Source organism: Hemitrygon akajei, chromosome 1 (assembly GCF_048418815.1).
Source record: "Hemitrygon akajei chromosome 1, sHemAka1.3, whole genome shotgun sequence".
In the NCBI taxonomy this organism is placed as follows: Eukaryota; Metazoa; Chordata; class Chondrichthyes; order Myliobatiformes; family Dasyatidae; genus Hemitrygon; species Hemitrygon akajei.
In genome coordinates, this window is record NC_133124.1 from 23,387,416 (window position 1) to 23,409,994 (window position 22,579).

At 43.0% G+C, this 22,579-nt stretch overlaps 2 protein-coding genes across 16 annotated transcripts in view; one reads left to right on the forward strand and one right to left on the reverse strand.

The window, feature by feature from the left end:
• The window catches only part of ebag9 (estrogen receptor binding site associated antigen 9), a 35,830-nt gene extending 24,652 nt beyond the window's left edge, over nt 1-11,178 (reverse strand). Inside the window, exon 1 of the mRNA XM_073039110.1 lies at nt 10,950-11,178. Within this exon, the coding sequence (XP_072895211.1) occupies nt 10,950-11,032 (83 nt within the window). The 5' untranslated portion in view covers nt 11,033-11,178. The remainder of the gene's footprint in view (nt 1-10,949) is intronic.
• The window catches only part of LOC140724595 (uncharacterized), a 28,718-nt gene continuing 17,298 nt past the window's right edge, over nt 11,160-22,579 (forward strand). The window contains exons 1-3 of one of the 15 annotated variants that reach the window (XM_073039034.1): nt 11,160-11,266; nt 12,419-13,673; nt 17,162-20,128. In XM_073039034.1, the coding sequence (XP_072895135.1) occupies nt 12,648-13,634 (987 nt within the window). In that variant the 5' untranslated portion in view covers nt 11,160-11,266; nt 12,419-12,647 and the 3' untranslated portion in view covers nt 13,635-13,673; nt 17,162-20,128. Of the gene's footprint in view, nt 13,674-17,161; nt 20,129-22,579 lie in introns of those variants that run through there. The other 14 variants (XM_073039040.1, XM_073039024.1, XR_012098148.1 and 11 more) reach the window with 14 other exon arrangements.

Genomic DNA, 22,579 nt, shown 5'->3' on the forward strand with positions numbered 1-22,579 from the left:
ATCCCCTGAACATTTGCCACATTTCTTCTGTACCTTTCCCCGAGAACATCTGTTCCCAATTTAAGTTTCCAAGTTCCTGCCTGATAGCCTTATAATTCCCCTTACTCCAATTAAACGCTTTTATAACTTGTCTGTTCCTATCTCTCTCCAATGCTATCTTAAGGAGAAAGAATTATGATCATTATCTCCAAAATGCTCTTCCATTGACAGATTTGACACCTGACCAGGATCATTTCCCAATACCAAATCAAGTACAGTCTCTCCTCTTGTCAGCTTATCTACATATTGTGTCAAGAAACCTTTCAGTACACACCTAACAAACTCCACCCCATCAAAATCCCTTGCTCTAACAAGATGCCAATCGATATTTGGGAAATTAAAATCTCCTACCATGATAACTGTTATCATTACCCCTTTTCAGGATCTGTTTCCCTATCTGCTCCTTGATATCCCTGTTACTATTGGGCAGCCTATAAAAAACACCCTGTAAAGTTATTGACGCCTTCCTGTTCCTAACCTCTACCCACAGAGACTCTGTAGACAATTCCTCTATGACGTCCACCTTTTCTACAGCTATGACAACTATCCCTGATCAACAGTGCCATTATATATAAGCATTAAATATAAGCAAAGCTACATCAATTATTTACTAGATTAACCGCTTTACCCAAAGAAAATATTTCCCCAATATTAATTTAATATTATTTCACTAGAGAATCAATAATACATGGGTTTATGTATTTTCAGGTGATTATTAATTTCAAAATTTTAGATGGAACTCGATAAAACTTTAGATCCCTAAGGGATAAAGGGGGAAAGCACGCCAGAAGTCGGAGGAGGAAGTGGAGGTCCTTTGTTTCAGTGCTCACCAGGGAGCGGGGCCTTAATGAATGTGAGGTCAGTGCAGAATACAGTGCATACTATTTACTGTGTTACAATGAAGCATGTTGAGATTAAGAAAGAGGCAGCATTGAGGCTTTTGAAAGACATTAGAATAAATAAGGCCCCAGTTCCAGACGGGATATACCCCAGGTTACCATGGGGAGTGAGGAAAGAGATTGCTGAAGCTTTGGAGATGATCTGTGCATCCTTACTGCTTACAGGAGTAGTATCAGAGGACTAGAGGATGGGAAATGATGTAGCTTTGTACAAGAAGGTTAAGAAGATAATCCTGGGAATTATACAGCCAGAAGTCTTACATCAATGTTGGGCAAACTAATGAAGCATTTGGAGAGGAACAAACTTATTTGAGACAGTCAACATGGCTTTGTGAGTGGCAAGCCAAGCCTTATGAGCACGATTGAATATTTTGAGGATGTGACAAAGCACATTGATGAAGGTAGAGCAGTGGATGTGATATATATGGATTATGGTATATTATTTGATAAGGTTCCCCATTGTAGGCTCATTCAGAAAGTCAGGAGGCATGGGATCCAAGGAAACCTGGCTCTGTGGATTCAGAATTGGCTTGTCCATAGAAGGCAGAAGGTAGCTCTAGGTGGAACATATTCTGACTGGAGGTCGGTGACCAGTAGTGTGCTGCAGGGATCTGTTCTGAGAACTGTGCTCTTTGTGACACAGATATGGAAGTAGAAGGGTGCAGAAGCAAGTTTGGAGATGACACAAAGGTTGGTGAAGTTGTGGAAAGTGTAGAAGGTTGTCGTGCATTACAACAGGACATTGACAGGATGCAGAGCTGGACTGAGAATTGGCAAATGGAGTTCCATCAGAAAAATGTCAATTGATACACTTTGCTAAGAATCCTGCCATTAACCTTGTACTTTTCCTTCAAGTCCAACGTTGCAAAGTGAAGGGGCAGAGAGATCTTACAGTCCAAGCCTACAGATGCCTCAAAATTGTCACGTAAATTGATAGGGTGGTCAAGAAGGCATATGGTGTTCTGGTCCTGATTAGTTAGGGGATTGAGTTCAAGAGCTATGAGGTAATTTTGCAGCTCTATAAAACTCTGGCAAGACTACACTTGGACTATTGTGTTCATTTCTGGTCACCTCACTATGGAAAAGATGTACAAGCATTAGAAAAGGTGCAGAAAAAAATTTAAAAGAATGCTGCCTATTTTAGAGAACATATCTTATAAGGAACAGTAAAGAGAACTGGGGCTTTTCTCTTTGGATCCAAGGAAGATGAGAGGCAACTTGATGGAAGTGTATAAGATTATAAAAGCCATTGATAGAGGGCAACCAGTACCTTTTTCCCATGGTGGCAACGGGCCACACTAGAGGACACAACTTTAAGGCGAGTGCAGGAAGGTTTAGAGGAGAGGTCAGATGTTTGTTGTTTTTATTTTTACACAGAGTGGTACGTGTCTGGAATGCATGTAAAGACTGTGGTAGCCTCCATGTGGTTGAGGATGACACATTAGGGATATTTAAGAGGCTCTTAGATAAGCATATGGATGAAAGAAAAATGGAGGGTTATGTGTAGCATGAAAGAGTTAGGTTGACTGTGGAGTAGGTTAAAAGGTCAGCACATCATTGTGGGCTGAAGGGCCTGTACTGTGCTGTACTAGGTTCTATATAGTATTTCAAAATCATCTCGGGGGAGGGGTCTAATAATCCCTGCAAATACGAATAAATAAAACCTTAGAAAACAGAATTTTCCTTTCTTAGAGCTTTCATCAATGATGCAAAATGGCTGTGCTTGAAATCTCCCAAATACCTACAAGGAGATATGGACTATAATGAAGTAGTAATTACATTATTAATCATGTAATCGTCAGACCAGGAAATGCAACCCAGAGAATCAAAATTCAAATTGAATATTTCAGCAGGTTGAGAATGAAAATGTGCGGAGTTTTTTAAAAATCATTTTCAGGAGATGGATATCACTGTCAGGATCAGCGTATAATACCTGTCCACAGCTGTCCTTGGAAAAGTGACAGTGAGCGGCCCTGGGCAGCAGTTTCCTTACAACCACATGTTAGCTTTACTATTTTGGAAAACCTTTAAAAATCAACAATGCTATGACTCAGGAGTGAGGAAAAAGGTCAAACCAGGCAAGGGTGCCACAGTTAAAGAAAAAGTAAAGCTTTATTTGTCACATGTACATTGAAACATACAGTGAAATACGTCATTTTGCGTCAACAACCAACACAGTCCAAGGGTCTTACTGGGGGCAGTATGCAAGTGTTACCATGCTTCTGGCGGCAACATACTTACTAACGCTAACCATACATTTTTAGAATGTGGGAGGAAACCGCAGCACCTGGGGGATCAGAGGGATCTTGGGGTCCGAGTCCATAGGACTCTCAAAGCAACTGTGCAGGTTGACTCTGTGGTTAAGAAGGCGTACGGTATATTGGCCTTCATCAATCGTGGAATTGAATTTAGGAGCCGAGAGGTAATGTTGCAGCTATATAGGACCCTGCTCAGATCCCACTTGGAGTACTGTGCTCAGTTCTGGTCGCCTCACTACAGGAAAGATGTGGAAGCCATAGGAAGGGTGCAGAGGACATTTACAAGGATGTTGCCTGGATTGGGGAGCATGCCTTATGAGAATAGGTTGAGTGAATTCGGCCTTTTCTCCTTGGAGTGACTGAGGATGAAAGGTGACCTGAAGGAGGTATATAAGATGATGAGAGGCATTGATTGTGTGGATAGCCAGAGGCTTTTCCCAGGGCTGAAATGGTTGCCACAAGAGGACACAGGTTTAAGGTGCTGGGGAGTAGGTACAGAGGAGATGTCAAGCAGAATATTGTGAAATAGTGCACTTCCGTATCTAAAAGATGTATAACTATTGTGTTTATATGACACCTTGGTAGTTTTACTGATGACAGTGACACCGAGGTTAAATTACTGCACTTATCGTCCAGAAATCTGGACTAACAGTTGAGCATCATGAATTCAAATCCCACTATTAGCAGAAAGGCAATTTAATTCAGCTTCTTCGACTGATTTTGTTTTTAGGGAAAAGCTAGCAATGCTGACCATGAAATAGAGATTATCATCAAAACCCTTCTGGGTTTGATTTCCACTGCTGTCTGTAAGGAGTCTGTAAGTTTTTTCCGTAACCATGTCGGTTTCATAGAAACATAGAAAACTTACAGCACAATACAGGCCCTTTGGCCCACAAAGTTGTGCCGAACATGTCACTACTTTAGAAATTACCAAAGGTTACCCATAGCCCTCTATTTTTCCAAGCTCCATGTACCTATCAAAAAGTCTCTTAAAAGGCCCCATCGTACCTGCCTCCATCACCGATGCTGGCAGCCCATTCCATGCACTCACCACACTTGTGTAAAAAACTTAACCCTGACATCTCCTCTATACCTACTCCCCAGCACCTTAAACCTGTGTCCTCTTGTGGCAGCCATTTCAGCCCTGAGAAAAAGCCTCAGACTATCCAAACGATCAATGCCTGACTACACTTCTGTAAAGTACTCAGAGATATTTCAGTTTACTGTGGTTGACGTATTATTGCCAAACACAAGATTCTGCAGATGCTGGAAACATTGAGCAACACACAGTATGTTGGAGGAACTCAGCGAGCCAGGCAGTATCTATCGAGGGAGAGGAACAGTCAGCATTTCAGGCCGAGAGCCTGGATCGGTTTCAAATCTCAGCCCAAGATTCTTCACCAGCTTCAAGTGTAACATCAACTGTTCATACCTCTCCTTAAGTCAGGGCTCCCCAACCTTTTTTATGCCATGGACCCTTACCATTATCTGAAGAGTCTTTGGTCCACACTGGGAACTCCTGCTTTTTAGATGTAGCCTGACTTGCTGCCAGTGACAAATGGTGTTACAGGTGTCAGTATTAGGAATGCTTCTTTTCACATTATGTGGATGACAGAATTGATGGCTTTGTGGCAAAGTTTGTGGCAGATGATACAAAGATAGGTGGAGGGGCAGGTAGTGTTGAGGAAGCAGGGAGTCTGCATTAAGATTTGGAGAGATTGGGCGAATGGACAATGAGTGGCAGGTGGAATACAGTGTAGAGAAGTGTATGGTCATGCACTATGGTAGAAGAAATAAAGGCATAGACTATTATCTATATGGGGGGGAAATGTTAAAACCCTGAGGCGCAAAGGGACTAGGAAGTTGTTGTGTAGGATTCCCTAAATGTTAACTTGCAGGTTGAGTCAGTGGTAAGGAAGGCTAATGCAATGTTAGCATTCATTTCAAGATGATTAGAATACAAGAGTATTCTAATTAGAACATAATGGGAGGCTTTATAAGGCAATGGTAAGACCGTACTTGCAGTATTGTGGGTAGTGTTGGATCCCTTATAGCAGAAAGGATATGCTAGCATTGGAGGGGGTCCAGAGGCAGTTCACAAGAATTATCCAGGGAATAAAAGGGCTAACATATGAGGAGAGTTTGATGGTACTGGGCCTCGATTTGCTGGAGTTTAGCAGAATGGGAGGAGGAGCATCTCATTGAAACCTATTAAATATTAAAAGGCCTAGCAAATGGATGTGGAGAGGATATTTCCTATAGTGGGGGAGTCTAGGACCAGAAGGCACGGCCTCAGAATAGAGGTATGTCCCTTTAAAACACAGTAGAGAGGAATCTATTTAGCCAGAAGGTAGAGAATCTGTGGGATTTATTGTCATGGACAGCTGTGGAGGCCAAGTTATGAAGTATGCTTGTTTATGTCTCTAGTCACTAATGGTTTGCTTCCTTGTTATTTCAACCGCTATTATTTGAAAGTTAAAAGTAAATTTATTATCAAAGTACAAATGTGTCACCATATAGAATTCTGAGATTCATTTTCTTGAGTGCAGACTCAGTAAATCCACGAAACAATAAAATCAATGAAAGACTGCACCCAATAGGATGGACAAACAACCAACGCGCAAAAGACAACAAATGCAAATATAAAACAGTCCTTGAAAGTGAGTCAGTGAAGGGGCAGGTGAGGCAGAGTGAAGTCATCCCCCCTGTTTCAAAAGCCTGGTGATTGAGGGGTAATAACTGTTTCTTGACCTGGTGGTGACAGTCCCAAGGCTTCTACACCTTCTTCCTGATGGCAGCAGTGTTTATGCGGCCAGTTTAAGGCAGTTTTCTTCACCTTAATTTAAACAAACCTAGCCTATCCAATCTTTCCCTATAATTAGCCAGCTTCTTCTTTCAGCATCCTCCATAATGACACCACATTCTTCTGGTACTCTGGTGACCAGACCATGTACCAGATTCTAGCTCTCCCCAAACTGTGCTTTATAAATTCTGCACCTTTGCTAGTGATGGGCATCCCATTAGCTATAATTTACTGTTACCCAACCACCTTACCCACTGCAATATCTACAAATGTGTTAGCTATTAATTCAGCTTCTACAAAAACCCTATACATCCAGCCCATTTGGGCAGCACAGTAACATAGCCATTAGCATAACACTATTACAGCGCCAGTGGTCCGAGTTCAATTCCACCACTGTCTGTAAGGAGTTTGTATATTCTCCCCGTGGCTTTCTTCATTTCAAAGATGTACGGGTTAGTAGGTTAGTTTGTCACATGAGTGTAACTGGGCGGTGCAGAGTTGAAGAGGCAGCTTCTGTGCTGTATCTCTTAAGTAAATAAAATGTTCAAAGTTCAAAGAAGAAATCAAAGTATATAGGTGTCACCATACACAATGCTGAGATGCAAGGTCATGTGGGCAGACTCAATAATCCATCACAGAATAATAACCACAACCACTGAAAGAGCGCACCAACTTGGGCATTCAACCAGAGTGCAGAAGACGATGAGCAAATAAAACGACATTCCTTCAACAACCTTTTTTCCCACAACTAAAGCTGATGCACCATTATTTCTCTACCTGAACATACAGTAGGGATCAAATAATTTAGAAACATTGATAAAAGTTTAAAGTACATTTTGCACCTCAAAATGGCATGGGAATTGCTCAGCTGCAACATCCCTATGGAAATTACAGCAGGCAATTCTGGGACCGCGCTAGAGGGCCAGTTACTGGAAGTACATACGTAGGAATACAATTTCTTTGTAAACTCTGCTTCTCACCAATAGCATAAAATTTCCAGTCACATCAGTATTAGGTCAAAGTAAACTTATTATCAAACTACACACGTCATTTGAGTATAGCAAGATGGAGAATGTTCTCTGATCCACAATGCACTTTCTTTTATCCCCAGTATCCAGGCCATCAGGTTTTATCAACCAATCCACCAAGATTAAGCACCAATTCCTTTCTTCGGTTCAGGCGCTTTAGGAAGGAAATCAAGATCCAGATGCATCTTCCTCTAATTTCTCTTCTTGAGGTTTGCCCACATGTCAACTTCAAACTCATCTCACAAGGACAACTACCTCCCATTCCCTAATGTTCAAAGTCAATTTATTATCAAAGTATGTATATGTCACCATATGTGATCCTGAGATTCATTTTGTTGCAGGCATTCACAGTAAAACAAAGAATACAAGTTATGCGTCTTCCCTCTTCCTTTTCAGTCCTGAAAAAGGGTCTCAGCCCGAAACATCAACTGTTTATTCATTTCCATAGATGCTGCCTGAACTGCTGAGTTCCTCCAACATTCTGTGTGCGTTGCTCTTGATTTCCAGCATCTGTAGAATTTCTCGTGTTTATTAGTGAAAGGGTTACTGAAAGTGAGTCCATAGATTGTGGAATCAGTTCAGTGTTGAGTGAAATTATCCACGCTGGTTCAGGAGCCTGATAGTTGAAGGGTAATAACTGTTCCTCAAGTTCAATTGTCATTCAACCATACACAGGAACACACAGCCCAATGAAACATCGTTCCTCAGGGGCCAAGGTGCAATACACATTACCAACTGTCATGTACAGCACACAGCATATATAATTATGATAACAAAAAACAGTTACAAAAATATATATTAAAATAATATTACCCAGGTCCCTGAGTGTCATGGCCTGTAGTCTAATGATGCATGGACATTGTCCTGGAGCCAGGTTTCTGCAAGAGCAAGCTGCAGCAGTTTCTCATTTCGCCCTGCAGCCGTCTGCAATCCAGCTTGTCTTCCACCAAGCAATCATTTCCACCGTTTATTGGCTGCACACTGCCCGTGTGGCTGAACCCGACTGCAACACAGTGTACAACAAGTCCAGCTCCATCGTTATCCAGCAACTCACAAGTGGGGTAGATCTACAGCACTTGATATTCCTAATATCCAGCAGCGTCTTGCGATCTTAGAAAAAGATGTAAAGGAACCCGGTGATGTGGGGCCTAACGCTCTTGTAACTCCTTCCCAATGGCAGCAGAGAGAAGAAAGCAAGGCCTGGTTGGTGGGCTTCCTTGATGATGGATGCTGCTTTCCTGTGGCAGTGCTCAGGATACTCTCCATTGTGCACCTATAAACGCTTGTCAAGGTTTAAGATGACATGCCGAATCTGTGCAAACTTCTAAGAAAGACCTAGCCTGTTCTTCACCAAACTACCAACCATTAAACTTCCTATCCTGGTCACTGTATTAATCAATATCATTAGTCCAACTTTCCTAATACACTCATGTCTTCACTTCACATCTCTCATTTTCAGCACTCAGTCAAAGTAAAAGACCCATGACACGTCTAGCTATTCTCCAGCTAAATATTGGAAATTGTGAGATGATTTACGTTGGTACCCTGCACAAAGTAAGTTCTCCTGCCAGCGGCTCCAGCATTCACCATGGTTCACAAACGGTATCAAATCTGCATTATGATGTGCTTCTGATGACTCCTCTGCATCAGTAAATTTCTATCGACCCATCACTAGCTCATCTTAATTCCTGTCAGAAGTTTCATTCATACCTTGGCCTTATTATTCCAACACCCTCTAGTCCACTCACATCCATAAACCCAAGCTCATCTGAAACCACTGTCTATGTACTTTCAGGTGCCGTCTCAAAGCCACTCACCTCTTCTCTAGTTGAGGCCAGGGACACTCATTCGTCCTGTCCTGAGCCTCAATTAGCTCACCACTAATTTAAAATGTTCATCCTTTTTGATCCTCCCCTGCCTTCTGGGCAGCCTCGGGAGAGACGAAGGCTATGGGAGTAAACCCAGACAGAAAATTCGGAGTGGCGGCTGGACGTCACTGAACATCCTTCCAGCAGTTCCTGCAGCCAAGATGGTGCCAAATGTATTGCTTCATAAGCTTTCCTTTGGACAACACGAGTGAAGCCGAAAGGCGGATCTTTACAAGTAGGCATCCCAGGATCTCCATGCCTTCCATCCAGGCCTGTGATGAAGGTGATTCATTCTCTTTCGAGACAGATGGATGCCATCAATCTCCAATCTCATTCAATTCCAGAAAGTTCATAAGAAACAGGAGCAGAGTTCCAGAATCTCTACTCTCAATCTAACCTAACTCTGTTTTGAAATTTAATTGTTCCGGTCCATAACCTTGCTTTCCTGTTACTTGCTTTAATATATTCTAATACTTTCCACTTTGAATCTTTAACATACTCCTCTGAAACAATGTCTTTGCACAAACCCTTGGTCAGTATTACAATGCAACGTACAACTCAATGTCAAATTTTGCTTAAAAGAAGTGGTTTATGTGTGAACAGTTATTGACATCAAACTCTTAATTACCAGAAAAGCTCCAAATAAGAAAGAAGTGTGCTAAATGAATTATCTAGTGTTTGTAACAACATCAGAAGAATAAAGGGAGATCCCACTGAAACTTATCGAACACTGAAAGGCCCTGATAGAGTGGATGTAGAGAGGATGTTTCCTATGGTGGGAAAGTCTAAGACTAGAGGACACAGACTCAGAATAGCGGAACATCTGTTTAGAATGGAGATGAGGAGGAATTTCTTTTGCCAAAGAGTGGGAAATTGGTGGATTTCACTGCCACAGGTGGCTGTGGCGGCCAAGTTGTTGGGTATATTTAAGGCAGAAGGAGATAGATTCTTGATTAGTCATGGCATGAAGGGATGTGGGGAGAAGACAGGTGATTGGGGCTGAGAGGGAAAATGGATCAGCCATGGTGAAATGGTGGAGCAGACTTGATGGGCCAAATGGCCCAATTCTGCTCCTGTATCTTTTTGGCATCAGATTTATATAAACCAACAATATCCATTAGAATTGCTGAGCTCATCAATCTCCTCTCTGAAGTGGTGGTGGCATCCGTCGGTCTCGAGAGACCATGGATCTGCGCCTGGAGTTTCCAGGGCGCAGGCCTGGGCAGGGTTGTATGGGAGACCGGCAGCTGCCCAAGCTGCAAGCCTTCCCCTCTCCACGCCACCGATGTTGTCCAAGGGAAGGGCACTAGGACCCATGCAGCTTGGCACCGGTGACATCACAGAGCAATGTGTTGTTAAGTGCCTTGCTCAAGGACACAAACACACTGCCTCAGCTGAGGCTCGAACCAGTGAAGTAAATCATACAATCAATGAACATCAAGTGAGTCTAGAAAGGAAATCACAGCTGCATTTGTTCACTGAAGCTCTGTTCTCTGAAAACGTTTGACACTTGATCCTAAACTACTAACAAAAATCCAGGAACTGTGGTGATAAACATGGTTCTACACTGGATTCTGAGGAGCCCGATTTGAATTGCACTGAAAAGCATCAGATAAAGTTGAAAGTATACTTGAAAGTTGGATTCCCCGAGAGTGACACGACCAGTCAACGCCAGAGCGGCAAGAAATACGGAGTCTAAATATTAATCAAAGAAGCAATTAAACAAAATGGATGCTGGAACAAAAAAGGTTTGAAAAATAAAGATTGAGATTGGAAATTACAAATGCAACTTTGTTCACCTTGCTTACATAAGGCGTTTTCACAATGGATGTTTTATTTTCCTCTGAAATGTTTTACTGCCAATTGAGAACATATCTAAATGTACTGGTCCTTTCAGTAAAGAAAATCCAGATGTCATTTCACATACTGCAAGATATAACGCAAATAACCTGGTCAAGAAGTACTCGTTAAAGACTAAACAGCGGCCAGGACACAAGAAACCTCCCAGCTGTCACCCTCGCCACGGCACAACCCCGGTGAGGCGCCGGACTTGCCTGCAGATGAGCCGCTTGAAGAAGGAGAGCAGCCACGCGAAGCAGGTGCACACTCTCAGCGCTCGGAGCTGGCTCACCGCCATGATCACCCCAGGCTTCTGCTCGGCGGCAGCGCTCGGATGCCCCTGCCCGGCGAGCCGGTCCCCCGCAACCAGGAACGCAGCCACCGCGGACACTGAGGCCGTCCGACACCCGGCCCCGCACAACACGCATGCGCGCAAGCTGGCTCCGGCCGCCGACCCGGAAGTGACTCTCGCGTAGGGGCGGAAGGACAATACAGACGCCGTGCGTGGCGTTACGGATGACTGCGGCGTATGGTGCGGGTGTGAAGGGACACGAAATACTCTGAACACGCTGGAGGAACTCAGCAGGTTGGGCAGCATCCGTGGAAACCACGAAGGATCTCGACCTGTTGAGTTCCTCCAACGTGTTGTGCGTGAACGTGAAGGGACGACAGGGCAGCACCTGAAGTATAGGTGGATCAGGGAGTGGTTACAGGGGCGGGGCTCCAAGTGCCAGACTATAGGTGGACGGGGCGTGGTTACAGGGGCAGGGCTACAGTTGCCGGACTATAGGTGGACGGGGCGTGGTTACAGGGGCAGGGCTACAGTTGCCGGACTATAGGTGGACGGGGCGTGCTTACAGGGGCAGGGCTACAGTTGCCGGACTATAGGTGGATGGGGCGTGCTTACAGGGGCAGGGCTACAGTTGCCGGACTATAGGTGGACGGGGCGTGGTTACAGGGGCAGGGCTACAGTTGCCGGACTATAGGTGGACGGGGCGTGGTTACAGGGGCAGGGCTACAGTTGCTGGACTATAGGTGGACGGGGCGTGCTTACAGGGGCAGGGCTACAGTTGCCGGACTATAGGTGGACGGGGCGTGCTTACAGGGGCAGGGCTACAGTTGCCGGACTATAGGTGGATGGGGCGTGCTTACAGGGGCAGGGCTACAATTGCCGGACTATAGGTGGATGGGGCGTGCTTACAGGGGCAGGGCTACAGTTGCCGGACTATAGGTGGATGGGGCGTGCTTACAGGGGCAGGGCTACACTTGCCGGACTATAGGTGGATGGGGCGTGCTTACAGGGGCAGGGCTACAGTTGCCGGACTATAGGGGGACAGGGCATGGTTACAGGGGCAGAGCTACAGTTGCCAGACTATAGGTGGACGGGGCGTGCTTACAGGGGTGGGACTACAAGTGCCAGACTATAGGTGGATCGGGGAGTGGTTACAGGTGCGGGGAAACAAGTGCCAGACTGTAGGTGGAAAGGGCGTGGTTACAGGGGTGGGCTACAATTGCCAGACTATAGGTGGATGGTGGCGTGGTTACAGGAGCTCAGGACAGAAGGAGTGGTTGCGTGGGTCAGACCAAGAGGTGGGGTCCTGATGAGGGATCTGGGCTGTAGACGTTGACTGTAATAGCGTCCATGAAGAGGAGGAGGGTTGACTCTTTACTCTTTTCCATACAGGTGTCCCCCGCTTTACGAAAGTTCGCTTTACACCACTTCGCTTTCACGAAAGACCTACATTGCTACCCTGTTTTCGCTAACCAAAGAGGATTTTCGCTATTACGAAAAAAGGCAGCGTGCCAAGCTCCTCTCCCAGGAACTACACTCAGCGTCAAGCCGCCATAGCTTAAACACGTGTCTGTGAACATCTCTGCTTTATCTCGATTTATTCTGTGCATCTGTTAGCAAGATGTGTGCTAAGGTATTGGAAAAGCCTAAGAGAGCTCGTAAGGGTGTTACGCTTAGCGTAAAACTGGACATAATTAAGCGTCTCGATCGTGGTGAACGAAATAAGGACATTGTACGTGCATTGAACTTGCCTGCATCCACCATTCGTACTATTTACACGCAGAGAGAACGAATCTTGAAAGCTGCCGATGTTGGTTCTGCTAGTAGCAAAGTGGTCTCTTTTAGTCGGCATCCGGTAATGGATAAAATGGAAAGTCTATTGCTTGAGTGGATTGATGGGTGTAGAAAGTGTGGTGTTCCATTAAGTTACCTTACACTTAAGGAGAAATCAGTCAGTCTTTTTAATAAGCTGAAACAGAAAGCACTGGACGATGGTGACGAAAGTGTTGCAAAAGTGGAATTTAAAGGTAGTCATGGGTGGTTTGATCGGTTTCTGAGGCGAGGGCAGCTTCATAGCTTAAAGGTTACTGGAGGGAGTGCTTCGGCTGATACTGAAGCTGCCGAAAAGTTCCCAGAAGAACTGACAGATGAAGAGCTGATGCAGTTAAAAGAGGAAAGGATAACAATCAAAACCGAATGTAATAGCGAACAGCCAGAAAGTGAAGTCATCCAAGAACTGAACGTGAAGCATTTGAGTGAGATTTTCGCTAAGGTTGACAGGGCTGCAATGATTGCAGAAAAGTATGACTTTAATTTTGAAAGGGCATGTAGGTTTAGGGCAGGTTTGCAGGATGTTTTGAGCGCTTACAAAGAACTGTATGATAGAAAAATGCGCGAGGCTAAGCAGTCAAGCATACTGTCATTTTTCAAGCCTTCCACATCAGCCACAGCAGAAGATGAACCTGGACCTTCGACATCGAGGCGGGCAGACATAGAAGAAGGTGTAGACGCTAGGGATATGCATGCCCTGATGAATTCAGACGATGATGAAATGACAAGCCAGTCTCCTGTACCTCCCACCACCCCAGCCTCCGACGACTCAGCCTAACACACCATCATCAGTGTGCTCGCTGTCTTCCCGATTCCGGTATGTGAAACTACACTGTACATACATTATTTCTACTTTATATAGGCTGTGTATTTATCATATCATTCCTGCTTTTACTATATATTAGTGTTATTTTAGATTTTATGTGTTATTTGGTAGGTTATTTTTCGGGTCTGGGAACGCTCTAAAATTTTTCCCATATAAGTTAAAGTCATTGTTGCGAAAGTGGAATTTAAAGGTAGTCATGGGTGAGTTGATCGGTTTTTGAGGCGAGAGCAGCTTCATAGTTTAACATTTACTGGAGCGAGTGCTTCCGCTGAGAGCACTTGCGTGAGATTTTCGCTACAATTGACAGTGTTGCAATGATTGCAGAAAAGTATTTCTACTTTATATAGGCTGTGTATTTATCATATCATTCTTGCTTTTGCTATATGTTAGTGTTATTTTAGGTTTTATGTGTTATTTGGTATGATTTGGTAGGTTATTTCTTTGGTCTGGGAACGGTCAAAAATTTTTCCCATATAAATTAATGGTAATTGCTTCTTCGCTTCACACCTTTTCAGCTTACGAAAGGTTAGTCTGATTTCCAGTATCTGCAGATAAAATAAGCCATGGTCAGTATGGTTTCCTCAAGGGAATTTGCCTGACAAATCTTGGAATTCTTATATATGTCGCCACATACAACCCTGAGCCTCCTGAATAATCCAGAGATCATCTGGCCCTCCGGCTCTGACATGCGGGAGCTCTCTTTGCAGGAATTGTGGTTCTGGAAGTCAGGTTCCCTGATGGTCTAGAGCTTAGAATTTGGTGCTTTCACAGTTGTGGTCCGAGTTTGAATCCTATTCAGGGAAAATTCTTCTCGGCGCCACGGTAGCATAGTGGGTAGCACGATGCTATTACAGCTCGGGGCGTCAGAGCTCAGAGTCCAATTCCGGCGCCCTCTGTAAGGAGTTTAAACATTCTCCCTGTGACTGTGTTGGTTTCTTTAGGGTGATCCAGTTTCTTCCCACAGTCCAAAGAAGTACTGGTTAGCAGGTTAATTGTCCTGTGATTAAGCTAGGGTTAAACAGGTGGGTAGCTGGGCGATGCAGCTCGTTGGGCCAGAACAGCTTGTCAATTCTGTATATCTAAAATACCAGGTAAGCTGCAGCTCTTTGCCATGCAGCTCGCATCGCTGTGTTTATTTCTGTTTGATTAACACACACAAAATGCTGGACAAACTCAGCAGGTTAGGCAGCATCTGTGGGGAGGATCAACACGACATTTTGTGCTGAGACCAGTCGCCAGGATTCCTGTCTGAGTGTCCGTTTGAACTGCCTTTCCACCACATTTGTTTCCAAACTGGGCTGAATGAGACTGCAACCTCCTGATGAAAGGTCTTTGCCCAAATGTTATCAGTTTACCTTTTTGTTCTGGCATCTTCCCACTTCCTTCTCAGTCCTCAAAATGGACCTTAGCCTGAAACGTTGACTATTTATTGATTTCCGTAGTTGCTGTCTGGCCTGCTGAGTTCCTCCAGCATTTTGTGTACTTTGCTTTGAATGAGACTGAAGCTTGTCTAAATCTTCTGTCATTAGTTTTTCTTCAGGAGTAAAATTTTTATGAAGATAAAGATTAGCTTTATTTGTCACATGTACATCATAGCATCAAATCAAATCAGTGAGGATTGTGCTGGGTTTCACCATGCTCCTGGCACCAACAACTCACTAACCTTCATATTACATCTTTGGAATGTGGGAGGAAAGCCACACAGTCACAGAGAGATGTATAACCTCCTTACTGACGGTGGCAGGAATTGAATCTGGAACTGACAGCTGGTGCTGCAAAGCGTTATGCTAGCTGCTGTGCTATCCTGCCACCCATAGTTAAAAAAATGAGTCAATCTTCAGGCTCAGTCAACATTTTATAGCCTGTCCCTTCAATGCATCCTTTACTGTGCAAACTGACCTTTTCACTTCCCCATTTGAAGCCCTGCGGTAAGAAATGAAACTGCCTCTCTTCACACTACTATGCTAATACTATTAAAAAGACCCAGATGGAGAGGATGTTTCCAGTAGCGGGGAAGTCTAGGACCAGAGGGCACTCGGAGTACAAGGAAGTCTATTTAGAACAGCGATGAGGAGGAATTTCTTTAGCCGGAAGGTGGCGAACTGGTGGAATCCATTGTCACAGACAGCTGCGGAGGACAAGTCATTGGGTATGTTTAAAGCGGAGGTTGGTAGTTTCTTGATTAGCAAGGGCATTAAAGGTTATGGAGAGAAAGGGGTTAATGAATCAGTCATGATTGATTGGCAGAACAGACTCGATGGGCCAAATGGCCTAATTCTGCTCCTATGTCTTATGATGTTATGGTCTTGTAACCATTCATGTACAACCTATGAAGTGAAACCTAACCATGAAATGCTGTGATGCTTCACTCCCGGGTGAGCTCAGTGCCTTTTATGCACGCTTTGAAGGGGAGAATAAAACCATACCTGTGCGAATCCCTGCAGCATCTGATAGCCTATGATCTTTGTCTTGGAGGCCGACATCACAACATCTTTCAAGCAAGTGATCCCCTGCAAGGTGTCAAGCCCTATCGGTAAACCTGATGGCTCTGAAAACCTGTGTCAACCAACTGGCGGGAGTGTTCAATCTCTCTTTGCTTCAGTCAGAGGTTCCCACCTGCTTCAAAAGGGTACCAGTCATACGAGTGCCCAAGAAGAGCAGGGTGAGCTGTCTCAGTGACTATCGCCCTGTGGCACTCACATCTACTGTGAGAGGTTGGTCAAGGGTGGAATCAACTCTTCTGAATAATTGGTCACATTCAGCTCACAATTCATGTTCCTGTCCTACTTGATCCTGTCTGACATGCTCAATATTTACAGAAATTGGTGTTCGTATTTCCAGTATCTAATCTGTATTGTACTCAGTGGACATCTACTGAGTTTGGAATAATCGGCCACCGATCTTTTTCATTTCCATAATGTTCTTCTCTTTCCAGCTCTGAATTATCATAAGATATAGGAGAAAAATATGCCCACTCAGCCCATTGAATCTATTCAGCTATTCCATCATGGCTGATTTATTATCCCTCTCAATCTCATTCTCCTGCCTTCTCTCCATAACCCTTGACATCTTGACTAACCAAGAACCTCTCAACCTCTGCTTTAAATATACCCAATGGCTTGGCCTCCACAGCTGTCTGTGGCAATGAATTCCACATATTCCCCACCATCTGGTTAAAGAAATTCCTCTTCATCCCTGTTCTAAAGGGATGTCCTTGTATTCTGAGGGTGTATCTTCTGGTTCTAGACTCCACCACTTTAGGAAAAATCCACTCTATCTAGGTCCTTCAATATTCAGTGGGTTTCAATGAGATCCTCTCCTCATTCTTCTAAATTCCAGGAGGTATAGTCACAGAGCCATCAAACACTCCTCATACATTAATCCTTTCATTCCCATTCATACTGGGGTACAGGTAATGGGTTCCTTCATTGGAGACAGGAAACCATGTTTTTTTTAATCCTGGATTTCCTCACTTGCAGATCCGAGTCAGTTCAGATAGGCAAAAACATTTCCTGATTGTGGACTTCAGGAGAGGGAAACCAGAGGTCCATGAGCCATTAATCATCAGAGGATCGAAGGTGGAGAGGGTCAGTAACTTTAAATTTCTGGGTGTTACTATCTCAGGGTGTCCTGGACCCATCATATAAATGTTATTGCGAAGAAAGCACAACAGCGCCTCTACTTCCTCAGGAGTCTGTGGAGATTCAGCATATCATCAAAATCCTTGGCAAATTTCTCTAGATGTATGGTGGAAAGTTTGCTGACTGGCTGCATTACAGCCTGGTATGGGAGCATCAATGACTTTGAACAGAAAATCCTACAAAAGGTAGTGGATTCGGCCTAGTACATAACAGATAAAGCCCTCCCAACCATTGAGCACATCTACATGAAACACTGTCATGGAAAGGCAGCATCTGTCATGAAAGATCCTCACTACCAGACCATGCTCTTTTCTCACTGCTGCCATCAGGTAGAAGGTACAGGTGCCTCAGGCCTTGCACCACCAGCTTCAAGGCAGTTGCTACTTCTCAACCATCAGGCTCTTGAACAAAAGACATAATTACACTCATTTATTGAGGTGCTCCCACAGCCGATGATCTCACTTTAAGGACTCTTTATCTTGTTATTTTGTGCTCTTGTTATTAATTGCTATTTATTTATATAATTTCAACAATTTGTTGTTTTCTATGCTCTTACTCTTTCATTGATCCCGTTTACAGTTACCATTCTATATATTTGTTGAGTATGTCCACAGGAAACAGAATCTCAGGGTTGTATGTGGTGACATGTATATACCCTGATAATAAATCTTACTTTGAGCTTTGAACTTTTAAACTTTGAAATGTTCCCCTTTAAAGTCTTTGAACTTGTTTATTTGTTGAGCACTTTTATAACCCCACAAGTGATTCACTTATCAAACTTACGAATTTTATGTCTGCGTTATACAGTTTTAATTAAAATTGCCACATTTTGACAACCGAAAAACAAAATTTAATTGTGGTTATGTTTCCAAAAATAAGACTGTAAATAAGTTACAGCTTGCAGAATAAGGAGCTTTCACTTGCAAATTAGTTACCATAACAACAATGTGAATGGTTTCAGACCTCACTAATAAGGCTGCTTACATTTCATTTCCCAAAGAATTGGTGTGTGACAGCTTCTCCAAATGTCACAGGTTTTAAATCCAATGGATAAGGTGAAAATGTTAGGATCGAAAGCATCAAATGATAAGCTGCCAAGCCCTGTGGTGACTTAAGAAGATGAAAGAAAGAGATTGATACTTGCATCTCTATACAATGTACAAATGTCAGGAAAAATGTCACTATTTATTTATTGATTGCGATACAGAGCGGAATAGACCCTTACGGCCCTTCAAGACACGCTGCCCAGCAACCCCTGATTTAACTTTATCCTTATCACAGGACAGTTTACAATGACCAATTAATCTATCAACCTTTTGGACTGTGGGAGGAAACAAAGTACCCAGAGGAAACCCGTACAGGCACAGGGAGAACGTACAGGCAGCAGTGGAAGTTGAACCCAGGTAGCTGGTACTGTAAAGCGTTGTGCTAACCACTCCGCTACTCTGCTACCCCATTGTATTAAACCAAAAAGATTAAGTTTTAGTTTTATTTGTCAAATGTGTATCGACATATACAGAAAAAGGTGTCTTTTGCGTTATTAACCAGTGTAGCTGAGGCAGCCTGCAATTGTCATGATTCCAACGGCAACATAGCCAGCCCAGAACTTACTAACCCTAACCCATAACTTTGGAACATCCAAGAAATAATGTTTTATTGATTATTTCTGCTAAAATTGAGGGAAGCCAAAGTCTCGTTCACACTAAACCTATTTTACAGTGCCTTGAAAAAATATTCAGCCCCCCACAACAATTTTCACATTTTACTGTCTAAATTTCTAAATTTAAAATATATTGAAATATGATCTTTGAGCTAATCTACAATACATTCATTGTGCATCATGTCAAATCAAAACAAAAAAAATCCAAAATCTGTCAACAATTTACTAAAAATCAAAAACCAAAATTGTACAGCTGAAGAAGTATTCATCACCTTTGGAATTACTATGCTAACTTTCCTCAGGCACAGTACTCTATATTGCCTTACCAACTCACCTAGGTGACATAGAAAGTTGGAGGATCACCTGTTTTCAATGAATTCATAAGAAGAAACACCCCCTCTCTCTCTGAGTTTCAGCATTGTGGTAGATTTTCAACAGATCAAAGCAAAATGAAGACAAAAGAGCATTCAAGACAAGTCAAGGAAATGATAATTGAGAAGTACAAACCTAAGGAAGAGTATGAGACCATATTAAAGACACTGAAAATAAATCTATTCCCTTGCATCCTTATGGTAGTCTTAGATCCACAAATGCTGATCAGCCTAGACTTCCTAGAGTCAAGCATTTAAGAAATGGTCAGCGGAATTTTGTTTTTATTCAACAAAAATCTGGAAAATTCTACTGACTGAGATAAGCCTGGCTAATTCTATGGAAAACCTACTGTTTTTTTTTAATTTGGTCTGCTTATAGGTGTAATGGCTTCTTTGTAATGTTTCACTGCTAAGGTAATGGTTTCTCTGTAGCAGCAATGTTTGGGTTATGGCTGGAGATAACAGGACTGTCGTATGCCTGTTAACCAATTGGAGATTGTTGCTGTCTTGTGTATCTGGAAGGATGTTGTTTATCGTGATCTTTTGTCGAGAGATGAAGAGGGAAGAGGCACGTGGAGAGAGCCGGACGGAGCGGACTGGGATCTGAGGATCTGAAGGTCAGCGACGTTTGGAGGAGACCGATGGTGGAAGGATGACTACTGAGTGAGCTCCAACGTGACTTTGACTTGGGCCCCCTTTTTTTTGTTTGTTTATTTTCATTACTAACCATATATTCAGATTAAGATTCATAAAGTTCTATCATTTAATTGCATATGGTGTACTGTCTGGTATTTTGCATTGTGGGTTTGAAACTGGGGCACATTACACAGCATACACACAAACGTGATTACCCAGTTTGGCGGGGCCAAAGGCTGATTCCCCTAGATGAACATGAGCTGGGTGAGCCTGAGGGTTACATAGGATTACTTAATGCCTATTGATGTTAATTATGTTTATATAGTGTGTTATATTTGATTACATTTTATTCTATATGATGTTTGTATTACGATTTTTAACGTTGAACGAAGGGTTGGGATCTGAATACAAGGCACTGTATATCTGGACAAAAATGTGATTCATGCATTTTGAACCGCTCGCAATGTGCAGGACTAGAGTCACTTTGTGTAAAATGGATTGAAAAATGAATCCAGTCAGCAACAAGGAGATGTCACTTGGCATTGACCTTGAAGACAACTGACAACAAATATTTAGTATTTTCTGTTGCAAGAATTTTCCCCATTCTGGGTTGACATACTGTCTGGTGAACTCTTTTGGAAGCTCTGGTATCCAACAACAGTGAGGCTCTAAGTCTGTATGACAAGCCAATTTAAGTATCTTATATAAAACTGAGGGATGTGCATGCGGTTAAGGCTAACACTGAAGTATAATCATTGACTTGAAAATCTTGGAAACAAAATTAAGTTTTTACTGCGCCTCATAATATGACAATTGATTTTGCAGGATCAGAGAGGTTGTTCAGCAGTAGAAGTATCTTGGTAAACCGTGATAAAGTCAGGAGAATAGAATATAATGTAACAATGCAATCCATGAAAGAGCAAGGATTTGAATTTCACCTTTGAATTGTGCTGATGCAGTGGCCAAGTGAATCATCATCTTTACAATATTGACAGCTATTTCCCCTCATTACAACTACAAATTCAGGCCTAATAAGACTTGTACTCCCTACACCCTATGGATTAGGAATTGCTGTTGAACTTAGATTTACACAATAGGAAAATCTTCACCAGTAATGGAAATAACAGGAAATTATTAGAATTTGCTAATACATCTGGCAAAAAAAGACTTTTATATATCTTTCTGACTGATACATAAGTACTTGTGTTTCTTCATTAGGATAGACAATAGGTGCAGAAGTAGACCATTTGGCCCTTCGAGCCTGCACCGCCATTCTGAGATCATGGCTGATCATCTACTATCAATACCCGGTTGCTGCCTTGTCCCCTTGATTCCCCTATCCATAAGATACCTATCTAGCTCCTTCTTGAAAGCATCCAGAGAATTGACCTCCACTGCCTTCCGAGGCAGTGCATTCCAGACCCCCACAACTCTCTGGGAGAAATTTTTCCTTAACTCTGTCCTAAATGACCTACCCCTTATTCTCAAACCATGCCCTCTGGTACTGGACTCTCCCAGCATCTGGAACATATTTCCTGCCTCTATCAAAAGCTTTTTCAGATACATAAAGTGTAAAAGAGAGGCTAGAGTAGATATCGGATATCTGGAAAACTGTACTGGAGAGGTAGAAATGGGGGACAATAAAATGGCAGACAAACTAAATAAGTATTTTGCATCAGCCTTCACTGCAGAAGACAGTGTCAGTGTGGTGGAAGCTCCAGGTGTTAGGGGGGCATGAAGTGTGTTAAGCTACCATAAATAAACAGAAGGTGCTTGGGAAACTGGAAGGAATGAAGGTAGAAAAGTCACCTGGACCAGATGCTGTATACTCCAGAGTGCTGAAAGAAGTGGCTGAAGAGATCGTGGAGGCATTAGCAATGATCTTTCAAGAAACACTAGATTCTAGAATGGTTCCAGACGACTGGAAAATTGCAAATGTCACTCCAATCTTCAAGAAGGGAGAGAGGCAGAAGAAAGGAAACTATAGGCCAGTTAGTCTGACTTCAGTGGTTGTGAAGATGTTGGAGTCAATTATTAAGGATGCGGTTTCAGGGTACTTGGAGGTGCATGATAAAGAAGGTTGTAGTCAACATGGTTTCCTCAGGAGAAAATCTTGCCTGATAAATCTGTTGGAATTCTTTGAAGAAATAACAAGTGGGATAGACAAAGGAGAATCACTTGAAGATGTGTACTTGGATTTTCAGAAGGTCTTTAACAAAGTGCTACACATGAGGCTGCTTAACAAGGTACAAGCTCATGGTATTACAGGGAACATTCTAGCATGGACAAAGCAGTGGCTGATTGGTAGGAGGCAAAGAGTTGGAATAAAGAGAGCTTTTTCTGACTTACTGCCAGTGACTAGTGGTGTTCTACAGGTGGCTGTGTGGAACCAATTCTTTTTACATTACATGTCAATGATTTGGATGATGGAATTGATGGCTTTGTTGAAAAGTTTGCAGACAATTTGAAGATAGGTGGAGGGGCAGGTAGTTTTCAGGAAGTAGAGAGGCTACAGAAGGAGTTAGACAAATTAGGAGAATGGGCAAAGAAGTAGCAGATGGAATACAGTGTTGGGAAGTGTATGGTTAT